The 21,950-nt window shown below is 50.6% G+C and overlaps 1 protein-coding gene across 2 annotated transcripts in view; it reads left to right on the plus strand.

The window, feature by feature from the left end:
* The window catches only part of LOC139056276 (high-affinity choline transporter 1-like), a 28,491-nt gene extending 7,586 nt beyond the window's left edge, over positions 1-20,905 (plus strand). For both annotated transcript variants that reach the window (XM_070534373.1, XM_070534374.1), the window contains 5 exons: positions 2,167-2,316; positions 4,123-4,252; positions 6,481-6,698; positions 11,149-11,347; positions 18,256-20,905. In XM_070534373.1, coding sequence (XP_070390474.1) covers positions 2,167-2,316; positions 4,123-4,252; positions 6,481-6,698; positions 11,149-11,347; positions 18,256-19,175 — 1,617 coding nt within the window. In that variant the 3' untranslated portion in view covers positions 19,176-20,905. The remainder of the gene's footprint in view (positions 1-2,166; positions 2,317-4,122; positions 4,253-6,480; positions 6,699-11,148; positions 11,348-18,255) is intronic.
* The last annotated feature ends 1,045 nt before the right edge of the window (positions 20,906-21,950 follow it).

Here is a 21,950-nt window from a genome sequence, read left to right on the forward strand (position 1 = left end):
AGAGCGTGTAATTTATTATAAAGTCTTCAAAATGTACATCTCTACCAATCGCCGCGATGCCGCTCCCCAGACTTCATCCGCCCCGTTACCACCTACGTATGGCGGATGCACGTGACGTCTCTCGGACGAACTATCTGGTTGGCTACCCACGTCGCGTTGGGTGGTTATTCATTTCTGTAAAAACTATAATGAAGGAAATACACAGGAACAATATAACGTTGCAGCTCAAGCACTTCCGCCTAACAACCATAGCCATCTGTTTGTATTACAACGTGCTCCGTGTTGATGCAAGCTGCGCTGTCAGTGTTGGTCTCGAGGTTTCTTTTCGCGAGGACCCTGACTCGCCCTTGTTGCCCTGTGGGCTGCAAACCTATAGCGATGTCAAGCTGCGGCATCGTGTGCCTCTGGAAGGCAACAGGAGAGCGGAGCGGCTGCAGCCCATGGGCTGTCAGTATCGGATCGGCGCCAGCATTTACGCGTTTGCGGCCGTCACTTCACGCCGGAGTATTACTACCACAATAGAGAGTTCTAGTTCGTCCAGAATTTTGGTAAATGCAGGTGGACTGGGCGTTTTGCCGGATGGGTGGAGGCGCGAACGTGAGCGGTTCGTAGGGTGCAGCCACCCGGTGACGCAGTGGCAGAGCTCAACCAGACAAACGCAAAGTTAATATAGCAATAATGCTACTTTATTGCTGTAAATTTTCGGCGGCAGCGTAATCGTGGACTCGTTCTCATTTTAAATGTTCAAAATTATTTTCAGTTGGTTATAGCAATATTAGCTCTGTGGTTGGCTGGTTAAGCTCTGCGCCACCAGATGGCTGCACCGTGCAGGACGTTCTTAGGCCGCTCACGTTTAGGCCTCCACCCATACGTCAAAACTCCCAGCTCGCCTGCGTTTACCGTGACAGGACGCTCGCAACGCCTGGTGCATGGATAGCTCTCGCTGGGGATCGACGGCCATGCGCAAGCGGAGAGGTTGGAGAGGCTTCGTGTGCTGGCTTCGACACCGGGAGTAGGCTAGACAGCGTCATATCATGACGGAGAGCTAGAGAAGGTGGAGCTTAGCCCTGATCGGTCGGTGAACGAGTTCAGGAGGAAAATCATGGCTAGGGAGGAAGATAACTTGTAATAGTCCGTAGCTGTCTTAATGTGAGAATGTTCGTTTAAAATTGTGGCACGAATGTTTTACTGTAGCTGTACCTTACGCGCCTAAAACAAATGTTCAGACCATTTCATGAACCCTTTAATATCTACGACGGCACAGCTCAACACGGTACGCTTCATATGTTGACAACCGGGATCATTTCGAGGATTAATACTGACGATTCGCAAGCTTCATTGTTGTGCTTAAAATAAATGCATGGTTATACTATGCAAAATGGTTATACTAAGCAAAACGTTAATACATGAAGTACAGAGAGGTAACATTGCGGCAAAGACTCTCCTTCATGACATATTGCAATGGATGAGAAGCCACTGCGGCATTACTGGCTTCATTATAGGCTTCACTATAGACTTATAGGCTTACAGGCTACATTATAGGCTTTGGATACAAGCTTCTAAAATATAGAGAAAACTGATAGCGTCGTGTACTCTTGTGAAGAGGCTGAAGAAGACATAGAACATCTATACTGCAAAGATTGATACTCACCGTTAGAGCTTTCCGCGAAGTCACCACTATAGGTGAAATAATGCGTGCATGACCATAAGAAAAAATGCAACACTGTGCAGCACGAGCGTTAATGCAGTTTTTTTTTTAAGAATCTACAATGTTTCAGTAACTTAATCACATTGTTGTAACTTTAATCACGCGAAAACGTTGTATTTCTGGATGTATTTCTTTTTCTGTATTTGCACATATTGGTGCTTTCATCTTAAATTTTTGTTACCGCGTTCCCGCGGCTCTTGTGCGCGTGTTAGCAAGCGCTGCGTTTGCCACCAACGTGTGGCGCAATTTCCATATTTTTATTAACACTTAGATTTTGGGAACTGCTCGGGAACGTTTGCTCTATACGTTGTGTGTGTGTGCATCTTTAAATCTGCTGTTATTGCATTCTTTTTTTTCTGTTTTTCGTTTTAGGCTTCTACATAGTGGGGAGCGCCTACAGGCCCCACCATCTCCTCGTCTTGCACACTTTTTCTCACTAGTGAACGCTTTTCGTGCAGTGGATTTGCGTGCCCTTCTGCTTAAGCAACCACGCCGTCGGAGTGATGGGGCCTCCGCACAGCGACTGGGTCGGCACCATCGACTCTAGCGGCGTGAGCCAGCATTTCGACGCCTTCCTGATGACCGCGCTCGGAGGTATTCCGTGGCAGGTAATTAGAAGCACCAAAACCACCGGGAAACGTGTTTTGTGGCTATTGCTTTCTGTGTTGCTTGAGCAATCAATGCAAACGAGTGATACAAACTGGACTCGCTGTCAAGAAAGGTGCACTCGACATTTTCTTAGCAGATCTGCAAGCCCGATTGCTAGCATCACGAACCGATTTTGCGTAAACGTATGCATGTACTCCATCTCGCAAGTCGTTTGCGGCATTGTGGAAGCTGCAGGACTTCTTAGCCAATAGGAAGGCCGAATGCCCCCCTCGACATGTGTTCATCCGCGCCACGTCGTCTGCTCGGCTGCTGCGGAATTCGCGGTATACGATGTGCATGCGCAACGGTCCTAACATGTCACGTAACGCTGTAATGCATCAAGTACTAAGCAAAAACTAATTATCTAATACTGCAATTAATTAGACAGTTGCGCCTGGAACTACATCCCGCTGCGCAAGGATATTGGCTGTGTGCATCTCGTACCTTCGACAGCCTGCAAATGTCTTGTGAGATGGACGCCAGATTCCTGCAGTGGCTCGAGATCTAATGCCCAGAGCCCCGCGCCTGAGAGAAGTACTGACACATTTTTCGAAGCTGTAGAAACTCTGCCACCCTCTTTTCGCAAGTCAAATGATCGCAGTCAGCTTGCATGAACGATCGGAGACACTCGTGAGGTATCCTAATTTGATGCTGAAGTCTTCTCGTAGCGTCAGACCTGGCGTTATTGACGTTACGTTGTACTTCTCGCCTCTTTGGCGTACGTGCTTTGTTATTCGCGTGCTTTCTTAAAGCGGAGTTTTCTTTTGCAAACCCTCTCCTCGGACTCTAGCTTACCACATGGCTGCTACTTTCTTGCCCGAATAGCTCGCATACGGAAAAATGAGAATAACTAAGTGTACGATCGTGGGATCGAACCTCGGGTTCTCCCAGCACAAGATCTTGACGCTATAACCACCAGTCAACCGTACCACCACATCTTTTCGCGTAGCACTTCTCTTTGCATGTGTGCACCTCTGCTCACCTTTTTTTTTTCTCGGCAAACATCAAACATGATGTCCTTGTGACATCCCTACTTGGACTTCTCACAGTGCATTCGCATGAACGGCTGTTTACATTCCGGCTTAGATTGCGAACGGCGTACGTATACCCATTATACATAAGACGCTACGTGACGTAAATCGGTGACCTGTGCGGCGCATAAACGTTGCGTAGGATTACACGTTGTACAGATGACAATAAAGAAACTTGCGCGCATCGCATTTAGTCAACCGTTTCCCGAAAGTTTCCTTTTACATAGATACCGACGCGTGCGTCAGATGTGCATATTTTTTTTTTTTACCTGATTCTAGCCTATCTATTAGCATTATGTACTATCCTGCAGTGGTTGTCCGCAGAGAAACGCGGAGGAAACATTTCGTCCCCGAAGGCTGAACTTCCAAACGTCCTCGAGGCCGGGCTTCCAAACCCGTCCACTGCGACATACTCGAGCAACGCACCCCCCCCCTCCTTTCCCCCCTCCCCGTGTTGTATCACCACGAGAACAAAACTCTTTCCTCCATACTTTCATGCTCGTATTTGTTTGTTTGTTTGTTGGGTGCGAAAAGTGAATTTAGCCCTAAGCAGTACTTGGGCTTGTCTCACGAGCTTTATATAGTACTATTGTAGTTGAGGGTTTAGCAGATTAACAAATTGACGCTCCGCCGAAACTGATGCGCAAGCACTGCGCGAGGCCTCGGCTGAGCGTCAGTCCGTGCGCACGAGTGCAAATGCGGCGGAGATGACTCGCGCAACGATGTTTGACGCAGGTGTACTTCCAGCGCGTGCTAAGCTGCGAGACCGACTTCCATGCCCGGATGCTCTCGTACTTGGCCGCCGTGGGTTGCATCGCGCTGGCCGTCCCGCCTGCAGCGATCAGCGCAGTGGCCAAAAGCGCGAGTAAGTGCAGCTTGGCGTGCAGGTGGTACCGATGCGCATGCTGTGCAGCTCTCTGGCCTAGCCGTTGTGCGCTCTCCTCCGTGCTCTTGGGACAAAGGAACGACAACACAGTAGTGCAAACAATCACAAGGGCATTTATTGCACCTTTCATAGATCAATGCCTGCTAGCCGAGTTGCTATCCACAAAACATGCCGATGGGCGCGCGATAAATCTAGAAGTCCGACTCACCGCGACCGGATAGCGAGCGAATATGTTCGCCCCAGGCTGGATCCCAACGCCTGCTCGTTCGCGCGTACTGTCACGCGAACGGTGGCGCATTCCAAGGCGGCCACGCGAGACGGTCTCGCAGAAGCATGGGTCGGCGCACGCGCGGCACGGCACGTCCGTACCGCTTGCTGTCCCGAAATCGAGAGAGCGCCTTGTCTCTCGGCGCCCGAGTAACCCCGCCTGTCGGCGGCGTTAGCAGCGCAACACTCGCGCCCTCCCCCGCACTGCGCCTCAACCACTCCGACCGCCGCGGGCGCCAGGCCACGCGAGCCGTTCGGGAAAACCAACATATATCAGGGGGCGCGTGAGAGTCGCGCATCCCCACACCGGGCAGTAACTTTGGGTATGGTAGTCAAAAGCGAATATATAAGCAACATTTACGAGTGACAGCCTGTGACCTAGTTTCCAATACACCCCCCCCCCTACACACACACACACCCCAAAGTCGCTATAGGTTCAACACGAATCTATTTCGAATAGTTTTCGAATACTTCTTATTGTCAGCTGTGTGTGTGATCGATTACGAAACTGAAGCAAAAATAAAACAAACTTCACCCCTGTCCCACTAGGACGTAAGGAAAGGGAACCTACGTGAGTGACCACGCTGCGTCGCGAGCGGCCAAACTTTCCCAGCTAAACTGCAATCATTAGCGCTCAAATTTCGTTCATGCATGACATTTAGCAATGGGTATTGTTTGGTACTCTTTATCCGTGCGACAACCGTGTGTTTTCTTTTTGGATTTTTTCTCAATAGTGGCACCATCCACAGCGACATTTGTAACTATAGAGAATATTTTTTTTCCCTCTCTGCCATCGCTGCAGTCAGCGCGCGTTTTTAAGGTCTAACCTGCTCATGACTTCCTTTTAATCTTATTATTTCTTCATAACGCTCCATTCCAGCTTTTGATGAAGCGTACTGATAATGTGAAATATAATGACAGGAACTTGCTAATATAACGAATACTGTGACGTTAACAATGTTTCATATTGTTACGCGAATGGAGCACTGATGACACGGAAGACTGTACACAGTGTATTTACACAGCGGACTGCAACTCTGGCCAGTCTAGCCAACAGCGTGCGCGTCTTCCTCGTCGACGTCTTCGTCGAGACGGCTGCGTTCCGACCATTTCAATGAACGTGCGTATCAATATTATTGCAGAAAAGGGCATTAGTCGAAAACTTTTCGAAAAGTATTTGAGATTCGATTTGACCCGATTCGCTATTGGCAGTGTTTGATTTGGTCTTGTAGCGGTATCGACGTCGAGGAAGGTGAGGAGGACGGCGGCTGGCTAGGGACAGGAAGCTAAGCGGGCACGTGGCTCGGATTTCTCGCTGCCGGCGCGAGGTGGCCTAGAGATTTGTTAACTATCATAACTGTTCTTGTACAGGATGTGCCGATACAGTCTTTCACTAGGGGACCTCCTTCTGCATACTAAATACTTGTGATGTGACCCAAGTCCCCATAATAAGTTCTAATTAATCAATTAATCAATGAATAAAGTAATCAATCAAGTAAGTGTTTGATTGATTGATTGATTGATTGATTGATTGATTGATTGATTGATTGATTGATTGATTGATTGATTGATTGATTGATCCGCCGAGGAATGACCGTCAGCTAGGGTCTTTTGCTCACTAAAAACGTACTCCCGTTTATTGTGGCTCATCTTCATCACTGATTTTGCGCGCCACAGTCTAAAAAAATTCACACACGCGTACTAGTTGGTCGGTTCTCGTGCTGAATATTTTTCGAAACACGGCGACAGAGAGGGAGAGAGAGAGAGAGAGAGAGAGAGAGAGAGAGAGAGAGAGAGAAGGGTATAGAACGTGTTCTATATTCCTGTCTCTGTCGTCGCGCACCAAAAAAAAAACAAAATTTTACTAACAGTTTTAGCGTTAATCTTTAACGTGTATATGGGCCCAGGGAACGCGCTTTTTTTTTTCTTCACCCTTTCAGACTTTACGGCGGCCGGCTATCCGGGTCCGCACTATTTGCGCGACAAGGACATCGTGAGGGTACTGCCGTATTCCATACGCTACCTGACCACCGGCTTGGTCTCCCTGATGGGCCTGATAGGCATCACGGCTGCGATCATGTCGTCGGCGGACTCTTCCATGCTCAGTGCCTCCTCCATGATCACCAAGAACGTCTACCAGTCCATCGTTCGACCCCTGGTATCGTATGCGGCTCTAGAAATACTTTGCTTAAGATGGCACTAAATCAGTTTCGCTCGTATCACTAGACGCTTAATTAGCTTAGACCCAAGAAATCGTTTTCTAACCTTCTTGGCTTATGTACACTATTCTACCATAACTCTACTTGTCTTTTCACGCTAAGAGATTGACTTGGACGAACAAATGAAGGCTGCAGTTCCGTTTCTTGCATTTGGTGCCGAAACCGAAGCTCCGGTATGGCAGCGCGACGTTGTGAATTTAATTTAATTTATTGTAGACTGAAAAGGCCTAAAGGAAGGAAAACAAGACGTGAAAGGAAGAGAGGTTAACTAGAATAAGGGTCCGGTTCAGTGGCGTAGCAACAGGGGGGGCCGGGGGGCCGTGGGCCCTGGGTGCAAGGGGCCAGTGAGGGGTGGGGGGGGGGGAGCTGTCATATACGTCTGAAGACACCCCTCTTTCCGCCGGCTACAACCGGGGAGAGGGGTGACAGAAGACCTATGGGCCCCGAGTGCCAGACGACCTAGCTACGCCACTGGTCCGGTTGGCTACTCCACACAGGAGCATGAGGTAAGGAGCAGAAAAGATAAAGCAAGAGAAGCTTAAAAAATAAAAAAAGGAAAGATTCAATTTGCACATACCGTAGTTTTTCAATGAGTCATGTTTCCTTTAAAAAAGCACATTATAGCGCTTTTAAAGAAGTTCATGCCGACGTCATCTGGGACCAGGTCCAAGAATTTGCCTTCCGTAAGGGGACGGTTGTAAATCCTGTCGAGCGTGGTGCTGAGGCTTGCATTTGTGCACTGAAACGACACCAACCACACATAAGGTGCGCTATCGTCCCTTTGCTCCCGCGAACTTCGCAATCTGGACTTGCGGCCATTCCGATGAAGTAAGAGTACGCATAGGTAAAAGATACCCCAAGCCATAGGCGACAGATGAGAGTTATACCTCCCGTTGTGGTAAGCCATGTGGAATTCGGAGCTTCAGATCAGGATCTAGGGAAGAAAGGCGCTAGTTTCTAACGCCTGCCGAATTCCATTGGGCCAAGGTAAGCTCGCGATCAAGCGCACGGAGCTTTCCGCTGCGCCTGTTCTTGATAGCGGGATAGCAACGCAATCTGCACTGGCATGTGAAGATCGAGTGGCCGTGTCTGCCTGCTCGTTTCCAAGGATGCCACAATGACTTGACAACCATTGAAATACGATGTCATGCTTTGTCTCAACTGCCCGAGGGTAAATTTCTCGCGTGTACGCGACAAGTCGCTCGTTATTTGTTTCTTTCGTTTCTTCATTCATGTTCAGCCATTGCATCTTTGCTTGCTTACGGGGGTATGAAGGATTCCTGATAATGAAATTTTCTCTCGCCCGACTAGTCGCCGATTTTTTCCGGTATGAGCCATATTGCAACGACCCGCTTAGTAAGAGCTCTGAAAGCACGTATAATCGTTAGTGATTGCAGTGGCTCCGCTGGTGCGTGGGTCCGTGGCGTAATGGTTTCACTATCGGGCTTCTGTGCCAGAGGTTCGAATCCAGCCGTCGAATAATTTCATTAGTATTTATTTATATATTTATGACTCAGTACTTCCTTAAGAACGATCACTTTGCAAAGTCACGAAACTATTTAACGCTAGAAGGACGAAGTTTAGGCAAATCCATTCACTACCCATCATTCCCAAGCTGGCTGAACTAGCTTGCCCTGCTTGCAGTCGCCGTGGACACTAGCGCCACAGTTCCACCTAGCAATTGTGTGAGACTCTGTGATGCATGCTGTAAGAGCACATCAGGTGCCACACGTGTAACTGTGTTGTGGCGTCACGGTACAGCATGTGGTCACGTGGGAGCAGGGCATTGCGACGTTTTGACACTCGCTAGGTGGCTTCGTGCGCTGCTATTTCGTGTCAGAGCCAGTGTGGCAGCATGGCGGACGACCGAGCTATAGGATGACGAAGCGAAGGCCAGAACGTCGCAATGTCCTGCTCCCACGTGACCACATAACTGTGTCGTGACGACACGACATAGTATGATCCCGTGAAATAAAACCGCAACAGGCTATAGAAAAGCTACTGTATCAAATTGTTAGCGGTGCCTCTCAGGCTTGTCGCTGTTCTTCTTAGGGCTTAGGGGTCCAGAACCTTCATATAACGCAAGAAATTAATAATTGAAAATATTATGTCAGTACTCCTTAACTATGACTAAAATTTTGTGGCGTTTTAACGCCGCGAAAAGGCACAGTGCGATATGAGTGACGCCGTAGTTGAATTCTCAGAATTAATGTTGTCCACCTGCGGTTCAACTATATACGGTGGCGGCATGCATAACACCCTAAAAACACTTGCCTTTGCTTCGAGTTGTCGATAAACTCGACTTCGCCCTGCCATCTGCTAGCCGCCTGGTTAGCTCAGATGGTAGAGCGGCTGCCCCGGAAAGGCGGTGGTCCCGGATTCGAGTCGCGGACCAGGGCGAATTTTTCTTCAACTGTGAGGCTTTTCTTTCGAGGAGCCCTTATGCGTTTCCTTTGTAGCAATTGCTACGATTGGGTGGATGTCTCGTTTCTCCTTTATTAATAACACCATTGTTTCGAGCTTAAATTATGCATCGCACTTTAAACCGTAGACGTCTCACACCAAGCTCGCAAGATTTGAGCGCATTCAGTGCAGTAGAAAAGTCGTGTTCGAACCGTACAGAGTGGTGACGAATTAAAGGGACACTAAAGGTTACTATTAAGTCAACGTGGACTGTTGAAATACCATCACAGAAACCTCGAAACGCTTGTTTCGTGGCAAGGAGAGACTTATTTTAAGAGAAAATGCGTTCTGAAGCGTCCGCGTACCTCTAGCGCAGTTCAAATCGCCCGCCCTCCGATCGAGGAGAACTGACATCATGGTCTCATAGTGACGTTGCGCCATCGGTGAGTAGAACGGCGTCCGCAGACGGCGCTACGGATTTTCTGCGCAAAACGCAAACGCGCGGCCAGAAACAGAGCCAAGAAGTCGGCGTGGTCTGTGAGAAGTGGCGAGCCTTTCCGCACTCGCAACAGGGCATAAAAAGTGCGAATCGACGCAAAGCTCGGCCTAGAAACGTGCTTCGCCACAGCCGACCCAGATGTCGTTTCCCGCACCGCCACCAGGCGCCGCTACTATACCTCAAGCTCCAGCGCAAGACGCCCATAAGCTGGTACTTCATTCTATGACGCAAACTTCGACGCTCGTCGCAATGGACCCTGACACCGGCAAATTGGCTCGCGATGGTGGGCTCAACTTCAGCGATTTGAGCACGGACGAGCGCGACCTACTGTTGAGGGCTCGCACTGCCGGCGTCGTTGCGTACTACGACGGCGGCCTCGACACCGGCTCTCCGGAGCGGGAAAGCAACGAGGGCTTCCCACGACATCACATGGACGTGGCATTCTCGCTGCTTGTTCCAAATGAAAGTTTCGCGAGCCAGCAGAACCCTCACAGCACGACGCGATAACGAAAGTACTGAAACTCCAAAGCGTGCGCGGCGCAGAGTCGTGCGCGCAGAGTCGAGCGAAAACGAAACCTTTCGACCACCCATACTACTGAAGGGTAACGTCAAAATCTTATTTTTTGTTAGAATCGAGTAGACGTAGACAAGTAGCATTTTCTTCCGTCTTATAATCGAATGAAATGATATTTTTAATACGAGTAGTTGAGTATTAGTAACATAAATTACGGGGAGACCTTTCGTCATCGGTTTAGTACCGGAATGTCGCTGGGGGGTCTCAAATCGTGTCATGCATTTACCTCAATTTCTCGGTTACTAAAGCTCTGTTCGCGATTATATTGACGCCTTAGACGTTCTAGAACATTGCTCTACCACTTTAACTTGACTTTCTGGTAACCTTTAGTGTCCCTTTAAAACGAAGCCCCGGAAACGTCTGCCTCGTGATGTAACGGAAGCCGATCTCAAAGGCCACGCTTTTGTATACTGCAAGCACCAAAAGCGATTGCAGGTGCTGGAAATGCGTCGTAGCCTTCACGCGTCATTTTAGTAAATGTTTCTTGGCGGTCCACCGCTGCTTTTTTACCACGCGAGTGAAGGAATTGCGGGCACACTTCAACGGCGACGCTCTTCGGGTGCCAGGGCGTGCGGAACAAAGCGTCTCTCTCGGAACTGTTTCGGAGCACACAACACAAAGCGGTGGCCCCACACTTCCTGACGTCACGCAATTGATGCTAAAATGGCGGTCGCTGTCCGTGCGAGCTTGGCGCTTGAAAAAAAAAAAAACTGAGAATAGTCAGACGTCCGTAGTCATGGTGCGCGCAAGGCACGCCACACGTTTTTTTTTTTTCGCCTTCACCGGGAGAGTTGGTATAAGCTCATGGCTGCAACAGCGCCAGTAAAGATAAGTCAAGAGAAAGTCAAGGACAAGGTACGTCGAAGAGCGCACTCTGGTGTCCGTTCCGAGAGTATCCAACTGCTTTCTGCAGGCTTCCGACGTCGAGGTGTCCCTGGTGTTGCGAGTCATGGTGTTCGCCATCGGGTCCTGGGCCACCTACCTGGCGCTGTCCGTGAATTCCGTGTTCGAGCTGTGGCTGCTCTGTTCGGACATAGTCTACGTGCTGCTGTTCCCGCAGCTGATCTGCGTCCTCTACTTCGAAGATAGCAACACATACGGCGCCGTCTTGGGTGAGTCAGAAATTGTATGATGGACTATCGACAAATGTGTTGGCGTAACGTAAATTTTATTTTGAAGTGCTTTGGAGGAGACTCGATCGGGGAAAATATTAAAGGTAGCGCATATAGATGATGCTCTTTACATTCTCTAGCGATTATCTCGTGACCGCGAAGTAAGTAAATTTTGACTTATGCACAACTGCGTGCCACAAGTCGTGTGTGCCGCTCGTGTCACGACCTAAATCAAAAGTGCCTGCCGGGATTTATCGCTCACGGCCAACGCCGCGGACGCTGACACCGATGCCGACGACACCGGCTTTTCTGCGATACGTGCTCCTTAACGCTGTCGCGTTAATATCGGGAGGCGGCCCCGAGGCCCGATAGCGAACGCTATAACCTGCCACACCAAGATGACCGCTACGTCGGAAGCGCGCAGGAAGCTGTTGGGTATACTAGGAACTGAGATGTCAGTGTGCTCTCCAAAATACCGTATTTACACGAGAAAAAGACCCGCCGTCGTGTGAGACCAGTGCCCCGCCATGTCACTATTTTTTACAACGGTGGTTTCACCCGAAGGCGAACAATTGAAAGCGATAGCTAGTTTTATCACCGCGCTCGAGTTCCTCACACACGTAAGCCAAGCCTGCATCTTCTCATTTTCCTTGAATAAATGTTTTATTTATTCTCCCTCGGATATGATGGCTAACCTCGGAGACGGTGTCTTGACGATACAAGGAGACGACGTGCCGGCGCGACGCCGCACTCGTGGCAACCTGTTGCAGTAACATCGCCCCTGGAAGGTAACCAGGCGTCTCACAACGCTCACGCGACGAGGAATGCCGGCAGCAGCGCTACAAGCCTCGCACCTCGATGGTGCGCGAGACTGAGAGACCGACGGAAAACCATTTGGCGTTTGTCCGCGCCCAGTAGAATCAAGCGTCCTTCCTTTCTTTAGATCACTATCATCATCAGCAGCATCATCATCAGCATCACCACCACCACCGTCGTCGTCGTCATCATCATCATCATCCCAGTAGAAGGATTGGTTACATTTAGCCGGACGATTACCGTCCGTACCACTCGGACCACGATGTGGTGTGCAAACATCTGCGCTGCAGGCATGCCAATTCGTTTCGGACAACGTTTCACGCCAGCAGCGGAAGGCAGAACGGCTCAGCTGATCTGGTTGCAGTTGCAGAGCGGCGATTGAGTGGGTCGTGACGTTGCGTCCACTTGGCTTCGTCGTTCTTTGCTTCCAAACGCAGCGCGGGTCTCTAAAACTGTTACACGAAACTGTGCGATGAATGACGTCGATTGAACGACGAAGGCGGTGTGACGTATGTGACGACGACGGCATATGACGACAATGCGACATGAGTTCAGCGTCACCAGCGGCAGTGTGGCCCTGATTGACATCCCTTTTTGTTAAAGGGCTCGTAGGTCAGGGCGCAAACGCAGCAGAAAGTGTGTTTCTGAAACGATCACGATGGTACGACGTCAGCGTGACGATGAAGCACGGCAAGGGACGACGGCGAAGGCGTGACGACAGCCGAGAGTCGGATGACGAAGCTTGGATGAGGACGATGTGACGACCACGAGTACATACCTAGTGACCCAAGCTATAGTAGACAACTTGGTGCACCGGTTAGGGGCAGGCGCAGACATTACTACCGGAAAGTATGCGAAGTATCTTAAGAATGATAGTAGCAGTAATATGAGCATTAACAAAAGCCACGAAGAAAAAAAAAAGTCTATGAGAGAGCATGCATCGTAAGGCATCTAGCCTTTGCAAGGCAACCTCCTCTGACGTCTTTCCCTCTCCCTGTGGAATCATGGGAAATGTGCACATTGTTACGAACTTCCAACCGGTGCCACCAGTGTTACGACACCCAACCGGTGCCACCAGTGTTACGAACTTGCACCGCTGCACCACGATTACGGCTTTGTGGTCCCGTAGCGCTCGTCACCCGTTTCGTGACAGAGCGTTGGTAGCGAAGACTCCGAGCCTGGCGTCGATGAGAATAACAAAAGGGACTTTATACATTATATACAGGTTATCATACAGGACATGAACGGGTCGGCACTGGGGCCGAGTGCTCACAACAAACGCGACTGTTCTCGCACGACGACGTCCGGCGAAAACGCGTGACACATCTCACCCCAGTCGGGAGCGACACTCTCTCCCGGTGGGTTGGCGGATCCTGTTTTCGAGCGGCGTGTCGCTGCTTTTATAATCCCCGAGGACCATTGTCACTCAAACGGCCCAATACAAAGTCAGCACACGACGGTCGTCCGAGGGGTCCAACCAGCGACCGCGCTGGCCACCCGGTTCAAAGTTCGCGCGCGCGGTGACCTCCAGGCAAAGGGAGGTGCGGCGCCGGGCTGTCTGGCACACGCCGACACGTCCAAACGTGCGGCTCGCCGAGGCTTCTCCGCTTCTCCCGCAGGACCCGCTGCCTGACGGCTCAGCATCTTGACTTGTGAAGGGAGAATTAGGGCGCTCGCAGGATAGATTCTGCATCTTGCAGATTCGGAATCCGGGCTTGTGGTAATGGCACAACAGCATCCCCGCCCTCAGATAAGGCGCCGGGAAGACGAGCTGCCTCCACGTGGCTCGGATGCCAGGCGCGCACGTTCGTCAGGCTCGTCCAAGTTCACGTCCAGTGTCGGGACGCCAGGTAACTTCACGTGCCCAGGTCCGACTCGCCAGGACAGGAGCTCTGCTCACCACGTCGTCGCCAAGGCACCTTGACCAGCTCCGCTCGGGTCGTTCCTAAGACCTTGCTTCTCGCCACTGGTCCCGCTTGGTCGTTCTGCAGCTTGCAAAACCGACCGGCAAAAGGCAACACCCAACACGAACAAGTGCCCTCTGTCTCCCGTCAAACACCAGACAAGGCCATAATTCAAATCAACCTAACTAAATTGCTATCCCTCTTTTTGCTCCCGCTGCAACAAGAGGCAGGTGTACGATCTAGTACACAAGGCTCAAACAACCAGTTTTCAAATTAACAACTCAACAAAATAGAAACAATTATTAATCAGCAATAATAATTACAAATAGAATGGTCCCCTTGAAATCACTTGGACCGAAAACATACTTCTGAGGAAGCAAATGAGGTCATTCATTTTTCCCGGCGATATTTTCGCGGAATCCGAAGCTGCTTATATTTGCGACCCTGCTTATCCGTGTAGCGGCGGTACAATAAGCCAGATTCCTTGCCAAATGAAACCTCCTTTTTTTTCACTCCCCGTTTGACGCTCTTCCTCAGATCGGCTAGTGAACAATCTTCCTGTTGTTCGCGAATCCGAGTTTCCCTTTCAACTGCAGCCTGCTCCTGCCAGCTGGCGGAAACCGGAGCGAGTGTGGAGCCCGCGTCGCCTAATTGCGGCGTCGCGTCTCTATCGCGGCTAGCACTGCACGCGTCACTCCCACTCACCTCCAGGACCCGCTCGTCTAGGCCAGCCTCCGAGCTCTGCCTCTCCCGTGACTGCTCGCCACTCAAGTTACCGTGATCGGTCCGTGTGCCGCACCGCCTTTCGCTCACCGACGCTAAGTCAAGTTCCCTCGACAGCGGGCGCGCTTTGGATCGCGTGGGGGCCATGTACGCCACGTCGGCAAAGAATGATTTGCCCTGATCCCTCAGCAGCTGCTCCGAGCTATTTGAGAAGAGGTAGGAAAATTGCTCCGGGAGGGCGGCTGACACAGCGGCTTCGGTGTTAAGTTTCCCAAACTCTCCTTCAATGATAACCGTTGCGATCGGTAAACAGACACTCTCCTTCTCGGCCACTTGCCGTATCCTAACGCACTCTCCCGTAAAATCACTCGAGGAGACGAAAGACGGGTGAACAACGTCCATAGTTGCTGCAGAGTCCCGCAGTGCTCGGCACTTCTTGCCGTTTACCTTAATTTCCTGCACATAGGGCTCCAATAGACGTATGTTTTTGTGAGTTTCCTGTATCGTTGCAAAAGCAATTCTCTCTGGGCAGCTTGCAGCGATGTGCCCTTGCTTTTTGCAATTGTAGCAGGTTAACGGTTTCCGTTTTTCAAAAGAACGCGTCATTTCGTTTCGCTGTTTCGGACCATCGTCATCATTCTGAGATGCATTCTGTCCTTCCCTTACAGTTTCTTTGGTAAGGGACTCGTCTTCCCGAAACTCGCGACGCGTGATTTCCTTCCGTTCGTCGGGCTTCCCGTAAAACCCATCTCTTCTATCAGCTTTTTCTACGCGCACTGCCTTGCTGTGCAAGCTGCGGCGGGTGTAATACTCTTCCGCTAACTCTGCTGCCTTGTTTAGCTTAACCTCCTTTAGCCTATCTTGCAGCCAGAGCCGGACATCCTCATCAATGCAACGGTAGAACTGCTCCAACGCGATGCATTCGACAATTTTGTCGCGGTCGTCGTAAACCTCTTCGCCCTTCAGCCATTCCACCAGGTCGGCTTTTAGACGAAACGCGAAGTCAACATTCGACTCCTTACCCTTTTTTGCATACCGGAACCTCTGCCGGAAAGCTTCGGGTGACAATTTGTACTTCCGCAGTAGCGCTTCCTTCACATCACTGTAGCTCTCAAACGCCTCTTTCGATAAGCAAGTTATTACGTCTGATGCCTCCCCAGGAAGCAACGCTAACAGATTCTGTGCCCAGAGGGATCGCTCAATGCTATTCCGTTCGCACACGTGCTCAAATTTCACGAGGTATTTGGCCATATCCTCTCCGACGACAAAGGGTGGAAGTTGATCGCGTATTCTGGGAACATTAGAAGTGAGACTAGGCGCTGGCGAGCTATTTCGGGTCTCCAACTCTTTCATTTTAAGCTCGTGCTCACGAATCTCTCTCCTTTCCTCCATGCAACGTTCCTTCTCCCTCTTTTCCTCCTCGCGACGTTGCTGTTCTCTCCTTTCCTCCTTTTCCTCTTCGCGACGTTCCTGTTCTCTCCTTTCCTCCCTTTCCCGTCGTTCATTGATATCCGCCCAGGCCTCTGCGGCTTCCTCCGCCGTTACGTCCCCAGTCCTCATGACCTCAAGGATCGCATTCTTTCTTTTAGTTGAGCCCAACTCAATGCCCAACTCCTCACAAATTTCGAGAAGTTCCTTCACCTTGTACTTCTCCATCGTTCACACTGTCCTCCTGCTGTTTACCCTTTTTGAATATACCTGCCGTACGCTACTATAACACTACTAGTAAGACATATGCAAGTATTTCACACACTGCCCTGTTTACCCCCTCAGCATCCCCTGGTTTTCAAAACACTCTTACTAGGCTTGAAACACACAAGGTTATCACAATGCAACACCAAATCCTTCCCTAAGCTACTATAACCTGTGTCAGAGAAAGTCTGGTGTTTGAGGTAAACTTCAGGCACTCACCGCGCCGAGGTAGCTGATGCCGGTCAATCCCGTAGCTGCCATCCAGTGTTACGAACTTCCAACCGGTGCCACCAGTGTTACGACACCCAACCGGTGCCACCAGTGTTACGAACTTGCACCGCTGCACCACGATTACGGCTTTGTGGTCCCGTAGCGCTCGTCACCCGTTTCGTGACAGAGCGTTGGTAGCGAAGACTCCGAGCCTGGCGTCGATGAGAATAACAAAAGGGACTTTATACATTATATACAGGTTATCATACAGGACATGAACGGGTCGGCACTGGGGCCGAGTGCTCACAACAAACGCGACTGTTCTCGCACGACGACGTCCGGCGAAAACGCGTGACACATCTCACCCCAGTCGGGAGCGACACTCTCTCCCGGTGGGTTGGCGGATCCTGTTTTCGAGCGGCGTGTCGCTGCTTTTATAATCCCCGAGGACCATTGTCACTCAAACGGCCCAATACAAAGTCAGCACACGACGGTCGTCCGAGCGACCGCGCTGGCCACCCGGTTCAAAGTTCGCGCGCGCGGTGACCTCCAGGCAAAGGGAGGTGCGGCGCCGGGCTGTCTGGCACACGCCGACACGTCCAAACTTGCGGCTCGCCGAGGCTTCTCCGCTTCTCCCGCAGGACCCGCTGCCTGACGGCTCAGCATCTTGACTTGTGAAGGGAGAATTAGGGCGCTCGCAGGATAGATTCTGCATCTTGCAGATTCGGAATCCGGGCTTGTGGTAATGGCACAACAACATCGCGCGTTGAATCTTGGGAAGCACGCCGCGCGGCTTGGTTCGAGTACAGTTGTAGTTCGAGGTAGGTTTGATTGCCGCTGGCCGCCTTTGTACCGTGCCGCTCGCTAGCAGTGTTCGGTGCGATTGGTTCTCGGCCCAGATACCAGAGAACGTGATTGCCGTTGCCATGGCAACGCTACCTCCGGTGAATCCGCACGATTATCCGCTTGTTACAAATTCCGATGGCTGCAGCAGTCGTAGCAGCCGAAGAATCCAGCGCAGTCCCTCTGAGTGACTAGAAAACACCGCTTGGCTTATTCATGCGCTTGGTTTCTGTTTTCATTATTCCCCTTTTCTTTTTACTTTTCAGGACTAGGTTTCAAGATTTTCACGTGACGCTACCTCCTAGATTATTTTCTTTCCACTATGACTAAAGCAGCCCATTATGTTACAGTTGTGCGTGAGAACTTCATTCTGCTAAGTCGAGGCAAGAAAGGGGTTCTCGAAAGCGAGCCTACGTGCTATATAACACGCGTTGTGTGCACGTGCGTGTGTATGCATGTATGTACTCGCATGTGTTTTCCGATGCTACGACGTGCATATTTATTCAATCCTTGCCAGTTATGAGACTATGCACTATCGTTAATTGACGCACCTTCCAGGCGTGCAGTACCGTTCAGTTCATGACGTATTTACTATGCAATTGCATAACGCGCGCGAGTTCTGGACACATCTAGTGGTTGCCAATAGACATATACCGCTAAGCTCAGTACGCGCTCAGGAGCAGTGCAGATCCATCTTGAGCCTGACGCGCGCACTCGCAGCTTTCTTCGTCAGCGTCGTCTTCCGCGGGTTGTGCGGCGAGCCGTCGATGAACGTGCCGGTGACCATCAGGCTCCCGATGTACGACGAGGAGCTGGGCCAGCAGTTTCCCTTCCGGCTCACCTGCATGCTGCTCGGCCTGCTCACCCACCTGCTTGGCTCGTACGGCGCCACCTTGGCCTTCCGCAGTGGCTGGCTGCCGCAGAGCTTCGACGTCTTCAAATGCTTCTCGCTGCGCCACTCCGAATCGAAGCAAGCGATCAAGCAGAGCGACCAGAGCGCCGGTGCGTCAGGCAACGCCACTGGTGCGCAGCAGCTCGGCGGCGAATCGAACATGAAGAACGAAGCCGAGGAACCGCCGTTGGCCAAGCGGGACGACGTTTTCAAGATAGCCAGCTTCAACCCTTTCCAGAAGCTGAGGGATAGCGGCGTCGGCTCAATTAGGAGCCAGAAGCCCAGCTCCGTCGACGGTTCACCGAACACCAAGAAAGCGAGCGCCGCCGACGCTTCCCCGAAGGCTACCGTCGACGTGCAACCGTTGACGTCCAACGTCGACGGTTTTTCGGGGGCCAAGAAGAAATCGAGTAGCAAGCCTGCGAGAAGAGCCGCTTCGGCGACGGACGTCGCGATCCAGCCGGACAACCTCGTGACTCCCGTCGCGTTTGAGGCGAAGGCGCGCTCGAGCACGGACAGCGCCAACTTCCCGAGCTCCGCCAAGTCGGACACGTCGAGCGACTCCAAGGCGTCGGAGAGCAAGCCGGACGGCGATCAGACCACCGAGCCGACCAAGGCGCCCTCCCTCAAAGTGCGCCGGTCCAGGAGCCGCGCCAAGATCGAGGCGGCTCTGTCGGCGGCGGGCAGCGTCTCCAAGAGCGACGGCGAGCCGCCCCAAGAAGGGGGATCGCGAGAAAAGCAACTTTGAGGAGCATCCCGCAGCCCTCACCAACGATGCTTGCTCCAAAGCGTCCCTTCTTCTTATGGGTGGTCGCGCTATTTTTTTTTTTCTTCGGCTTTACGTATTTTAGTGTAGCTGTAGCGCACAAGGACGTAGTGGCTGCTGCGAGGACGGCACATTACCCGCATTCTGCACGACGGCTTTGAGCGGACGATGCCGAGCTCACGTCTAAGAGGCGAGGTACGTGTACGCGTGGCCATCGCCAACATTTCTCGTTAAAAAAAAGAATGCTTTCTGCTGACCGATTCGGCGAACATAAGCATGGTTATCGCTCCTGGATGTCAAATAGCGTTTCTGGTTTGTTCGCTTTCACCAGGTCCCTGTACCTTGCCCTAAACGACTTCAAGTGTTACCAACCTTTACTCGCGCCTTAAGTTGCTGCTAACAGCTCCGCATGAAAAAAATGGCATATCAATTTCCAACAGGGTTTCTAGCCACATTTTCAGTGTATTTAGCACTTGCAGTTGAAAATTTCTAGGGCGAGCTGGAAACAGAATAGAGCACGTATTAGTAGGCGCGGAAAGTAAATTCTGAAGCGGAACTTGTTCTCGCCACTGGATGTCATTCGAACTGGCCAGTGCTGCTACTTAAGAATGGGGAAACACTCCAGCGGATTCACTGCTGTTTCCAGACGCCATTTCTTGCTTTGTGTAGCTCAATTTACAGGTCGGTAGGTGGACCTTTTGAGGCGGGATTCAGCATTTTTCCAGCTGGCAATGAGTGCTTTTACCAGCTGGAAACAATTACGATTGCCAGCTGAAAGATTATTTCAGATGGCAAAAAGTTTCAGCTGGCGGATATTTCCTGCCTAGTAATCCAGCAGGCATTGGAAACATTTCAGCTGGGGCAGCATATACGACTGTCTTTATTGCTGCTGTCAAGGTGAGAAAGGTGGGTGAGAGAGCACTGACAACACAATGTTTGGCCTCTCAGTATTTTTTGTTCAGCGGAGACAACTTCGTTAATGTGCCCTGAAGCGAATAATGAAAAAAGTCAATTATTGAATCTGTTCAAATAGCTATCTGAACATCACTGTTTATTATGCAGGTTATTTCTGCCTCTTTCTGAAAACCATCTGAGGAGGTTGAACAGAACTGTCTGTCTCAAAGGTAATCTACAGAAAAAGACTGTTGGAACAGGTAGCATGCAATATCCCCTTCAGCCACCGATTCTATTCAATGAAAAATCTCGAAAAATAGAGAATGTGGACTCCATGCGCAAACTCTCTGCGGGAACATCAGATACATCAAATATTTAAAGTCTAGCATACCTAGAAAGCAACAGTACAGCTACTTGATACTGATATCGAGAGTACACACCTGGTCGTCTACATTTAAATTCGATTTACCAAAAAGAGACTTTACGCACATTATTCGGACTTGCAGTGTAGGTCCAATGAAGTGTTCCAAGATGTTTGTAGCACAATTATTTTCATCAGGGATCTTGCGTTTCATGCACCATCTTGATTCACACGATCGTGCACACAGGACTGGCGTAGGGGATACAAACAGGGCTTTTTTTTTATATCTCTGCAGCGACAGACACGGCATATCCTACAAAAAATTTAAACCGTATTTACTCGAAAATAGATTAAACATAATTATAGGTCGACCTCTGTATATCAACTAGCCGAGAAATAAATCTATATTCTAATTATATATGTATATATATATTCGTTTCTATAGACCCCTGCATTCTTCGAAAAACGAAAAAAAAAAAAACTTGAACATGACTCATCTTAACTTACCGTAAGCTCGGCTGCCAAAGCTCGCTAGTCGATGCCACAAGCTGCGTCCTCGTTGGGAATGTCCAGAGAAGTCGTCCTCTCCGGGTGCTCCGTAGGAGGCCCACTCGACCTCCCACGGGACGTCGTCCTCGGTGTCGTCAAGCGCGTTCGGTATGTATCATTCCTTGCGGCCAGAGTCTGGACGATCTCCGGACTGGCTTTACGACGGCCGTGACGGAGGAACTCAGTTAGTTCGGTACTTTTGCTAGCTTTGTTCACGAACGTAGGTCGAAATTCCTCGATCACAAATATAGGTCGATGACTCATTTCGGGTAACATTAAAAGAAGAAAAAAGAAAAGTAGACCTATATTTGAATGAATGGAAAGCTAACGCTAATGTTTATGCAGACATTTTGGTAACTGAGCATGTGTGACTGGGCACGTGCCGCTCTTCAAGGAGGAGGAGGAATAAACTTTATATGTGCACAGCAGGTTTGAGACCTAGGCCTCTCTACCTAGACAACGGCCTCGAGCCCTTGGGCCCTGGCGGCATCTTCGGCGTGCTGGATTGCCACGAGTTGGTCTTCCCGCGCACAGCCGAGCAACGCGGTCTCCCACTGCTATCTGGTCTTGTTTATTTTATTCTGTGTGGGTGTCCGAGGACAAGGCCAAACCACATGTTGTAGGTCCGCCCTTTCTTGACAGAATCTACATCTATCCGTGTAAAGGTCCAGGTATTAGCGGTGGCAGGCCACCGGGTTCGGATATGTATCTGTTTGTAAGACGCGCCATGCCGTCGCTAGCCGTCTACTCAGCGAGGAGTGTACCGGGGGGAAATGGGCCCTTCCCAATTTATAGTGTTTGGTAACCTCGTTAAAGCTGGTCATCCGGTCTCTCTCCGTTCCCAGTATTTGTTGCGTGTCACCTGCTCGGCCCGTCAGTTCTCGAGCCAGGTTGTGCGCTATTTCGTTCCCGTGAAGGTAGGAGTGTGCGGGTGCCCATATAATGTGAATGTA

This window comes from Dermacentor albipictus, chromosome 2 (genome assembly GCF_038994185.2).
Source record: "Dermacentor albipictus isolate Rhodes 1998 colony chromosome 2, USDA_Dalb.pri_finalv2, whole genome shotgun sequence".
Taxonomy (NCBI): domain Eukaryota; kingdom Metazoa; phylum Arthropoda; class Arachnida; order Ixodida; family Ixodidae; genus Dermacentor; species Dermacentor albipictus.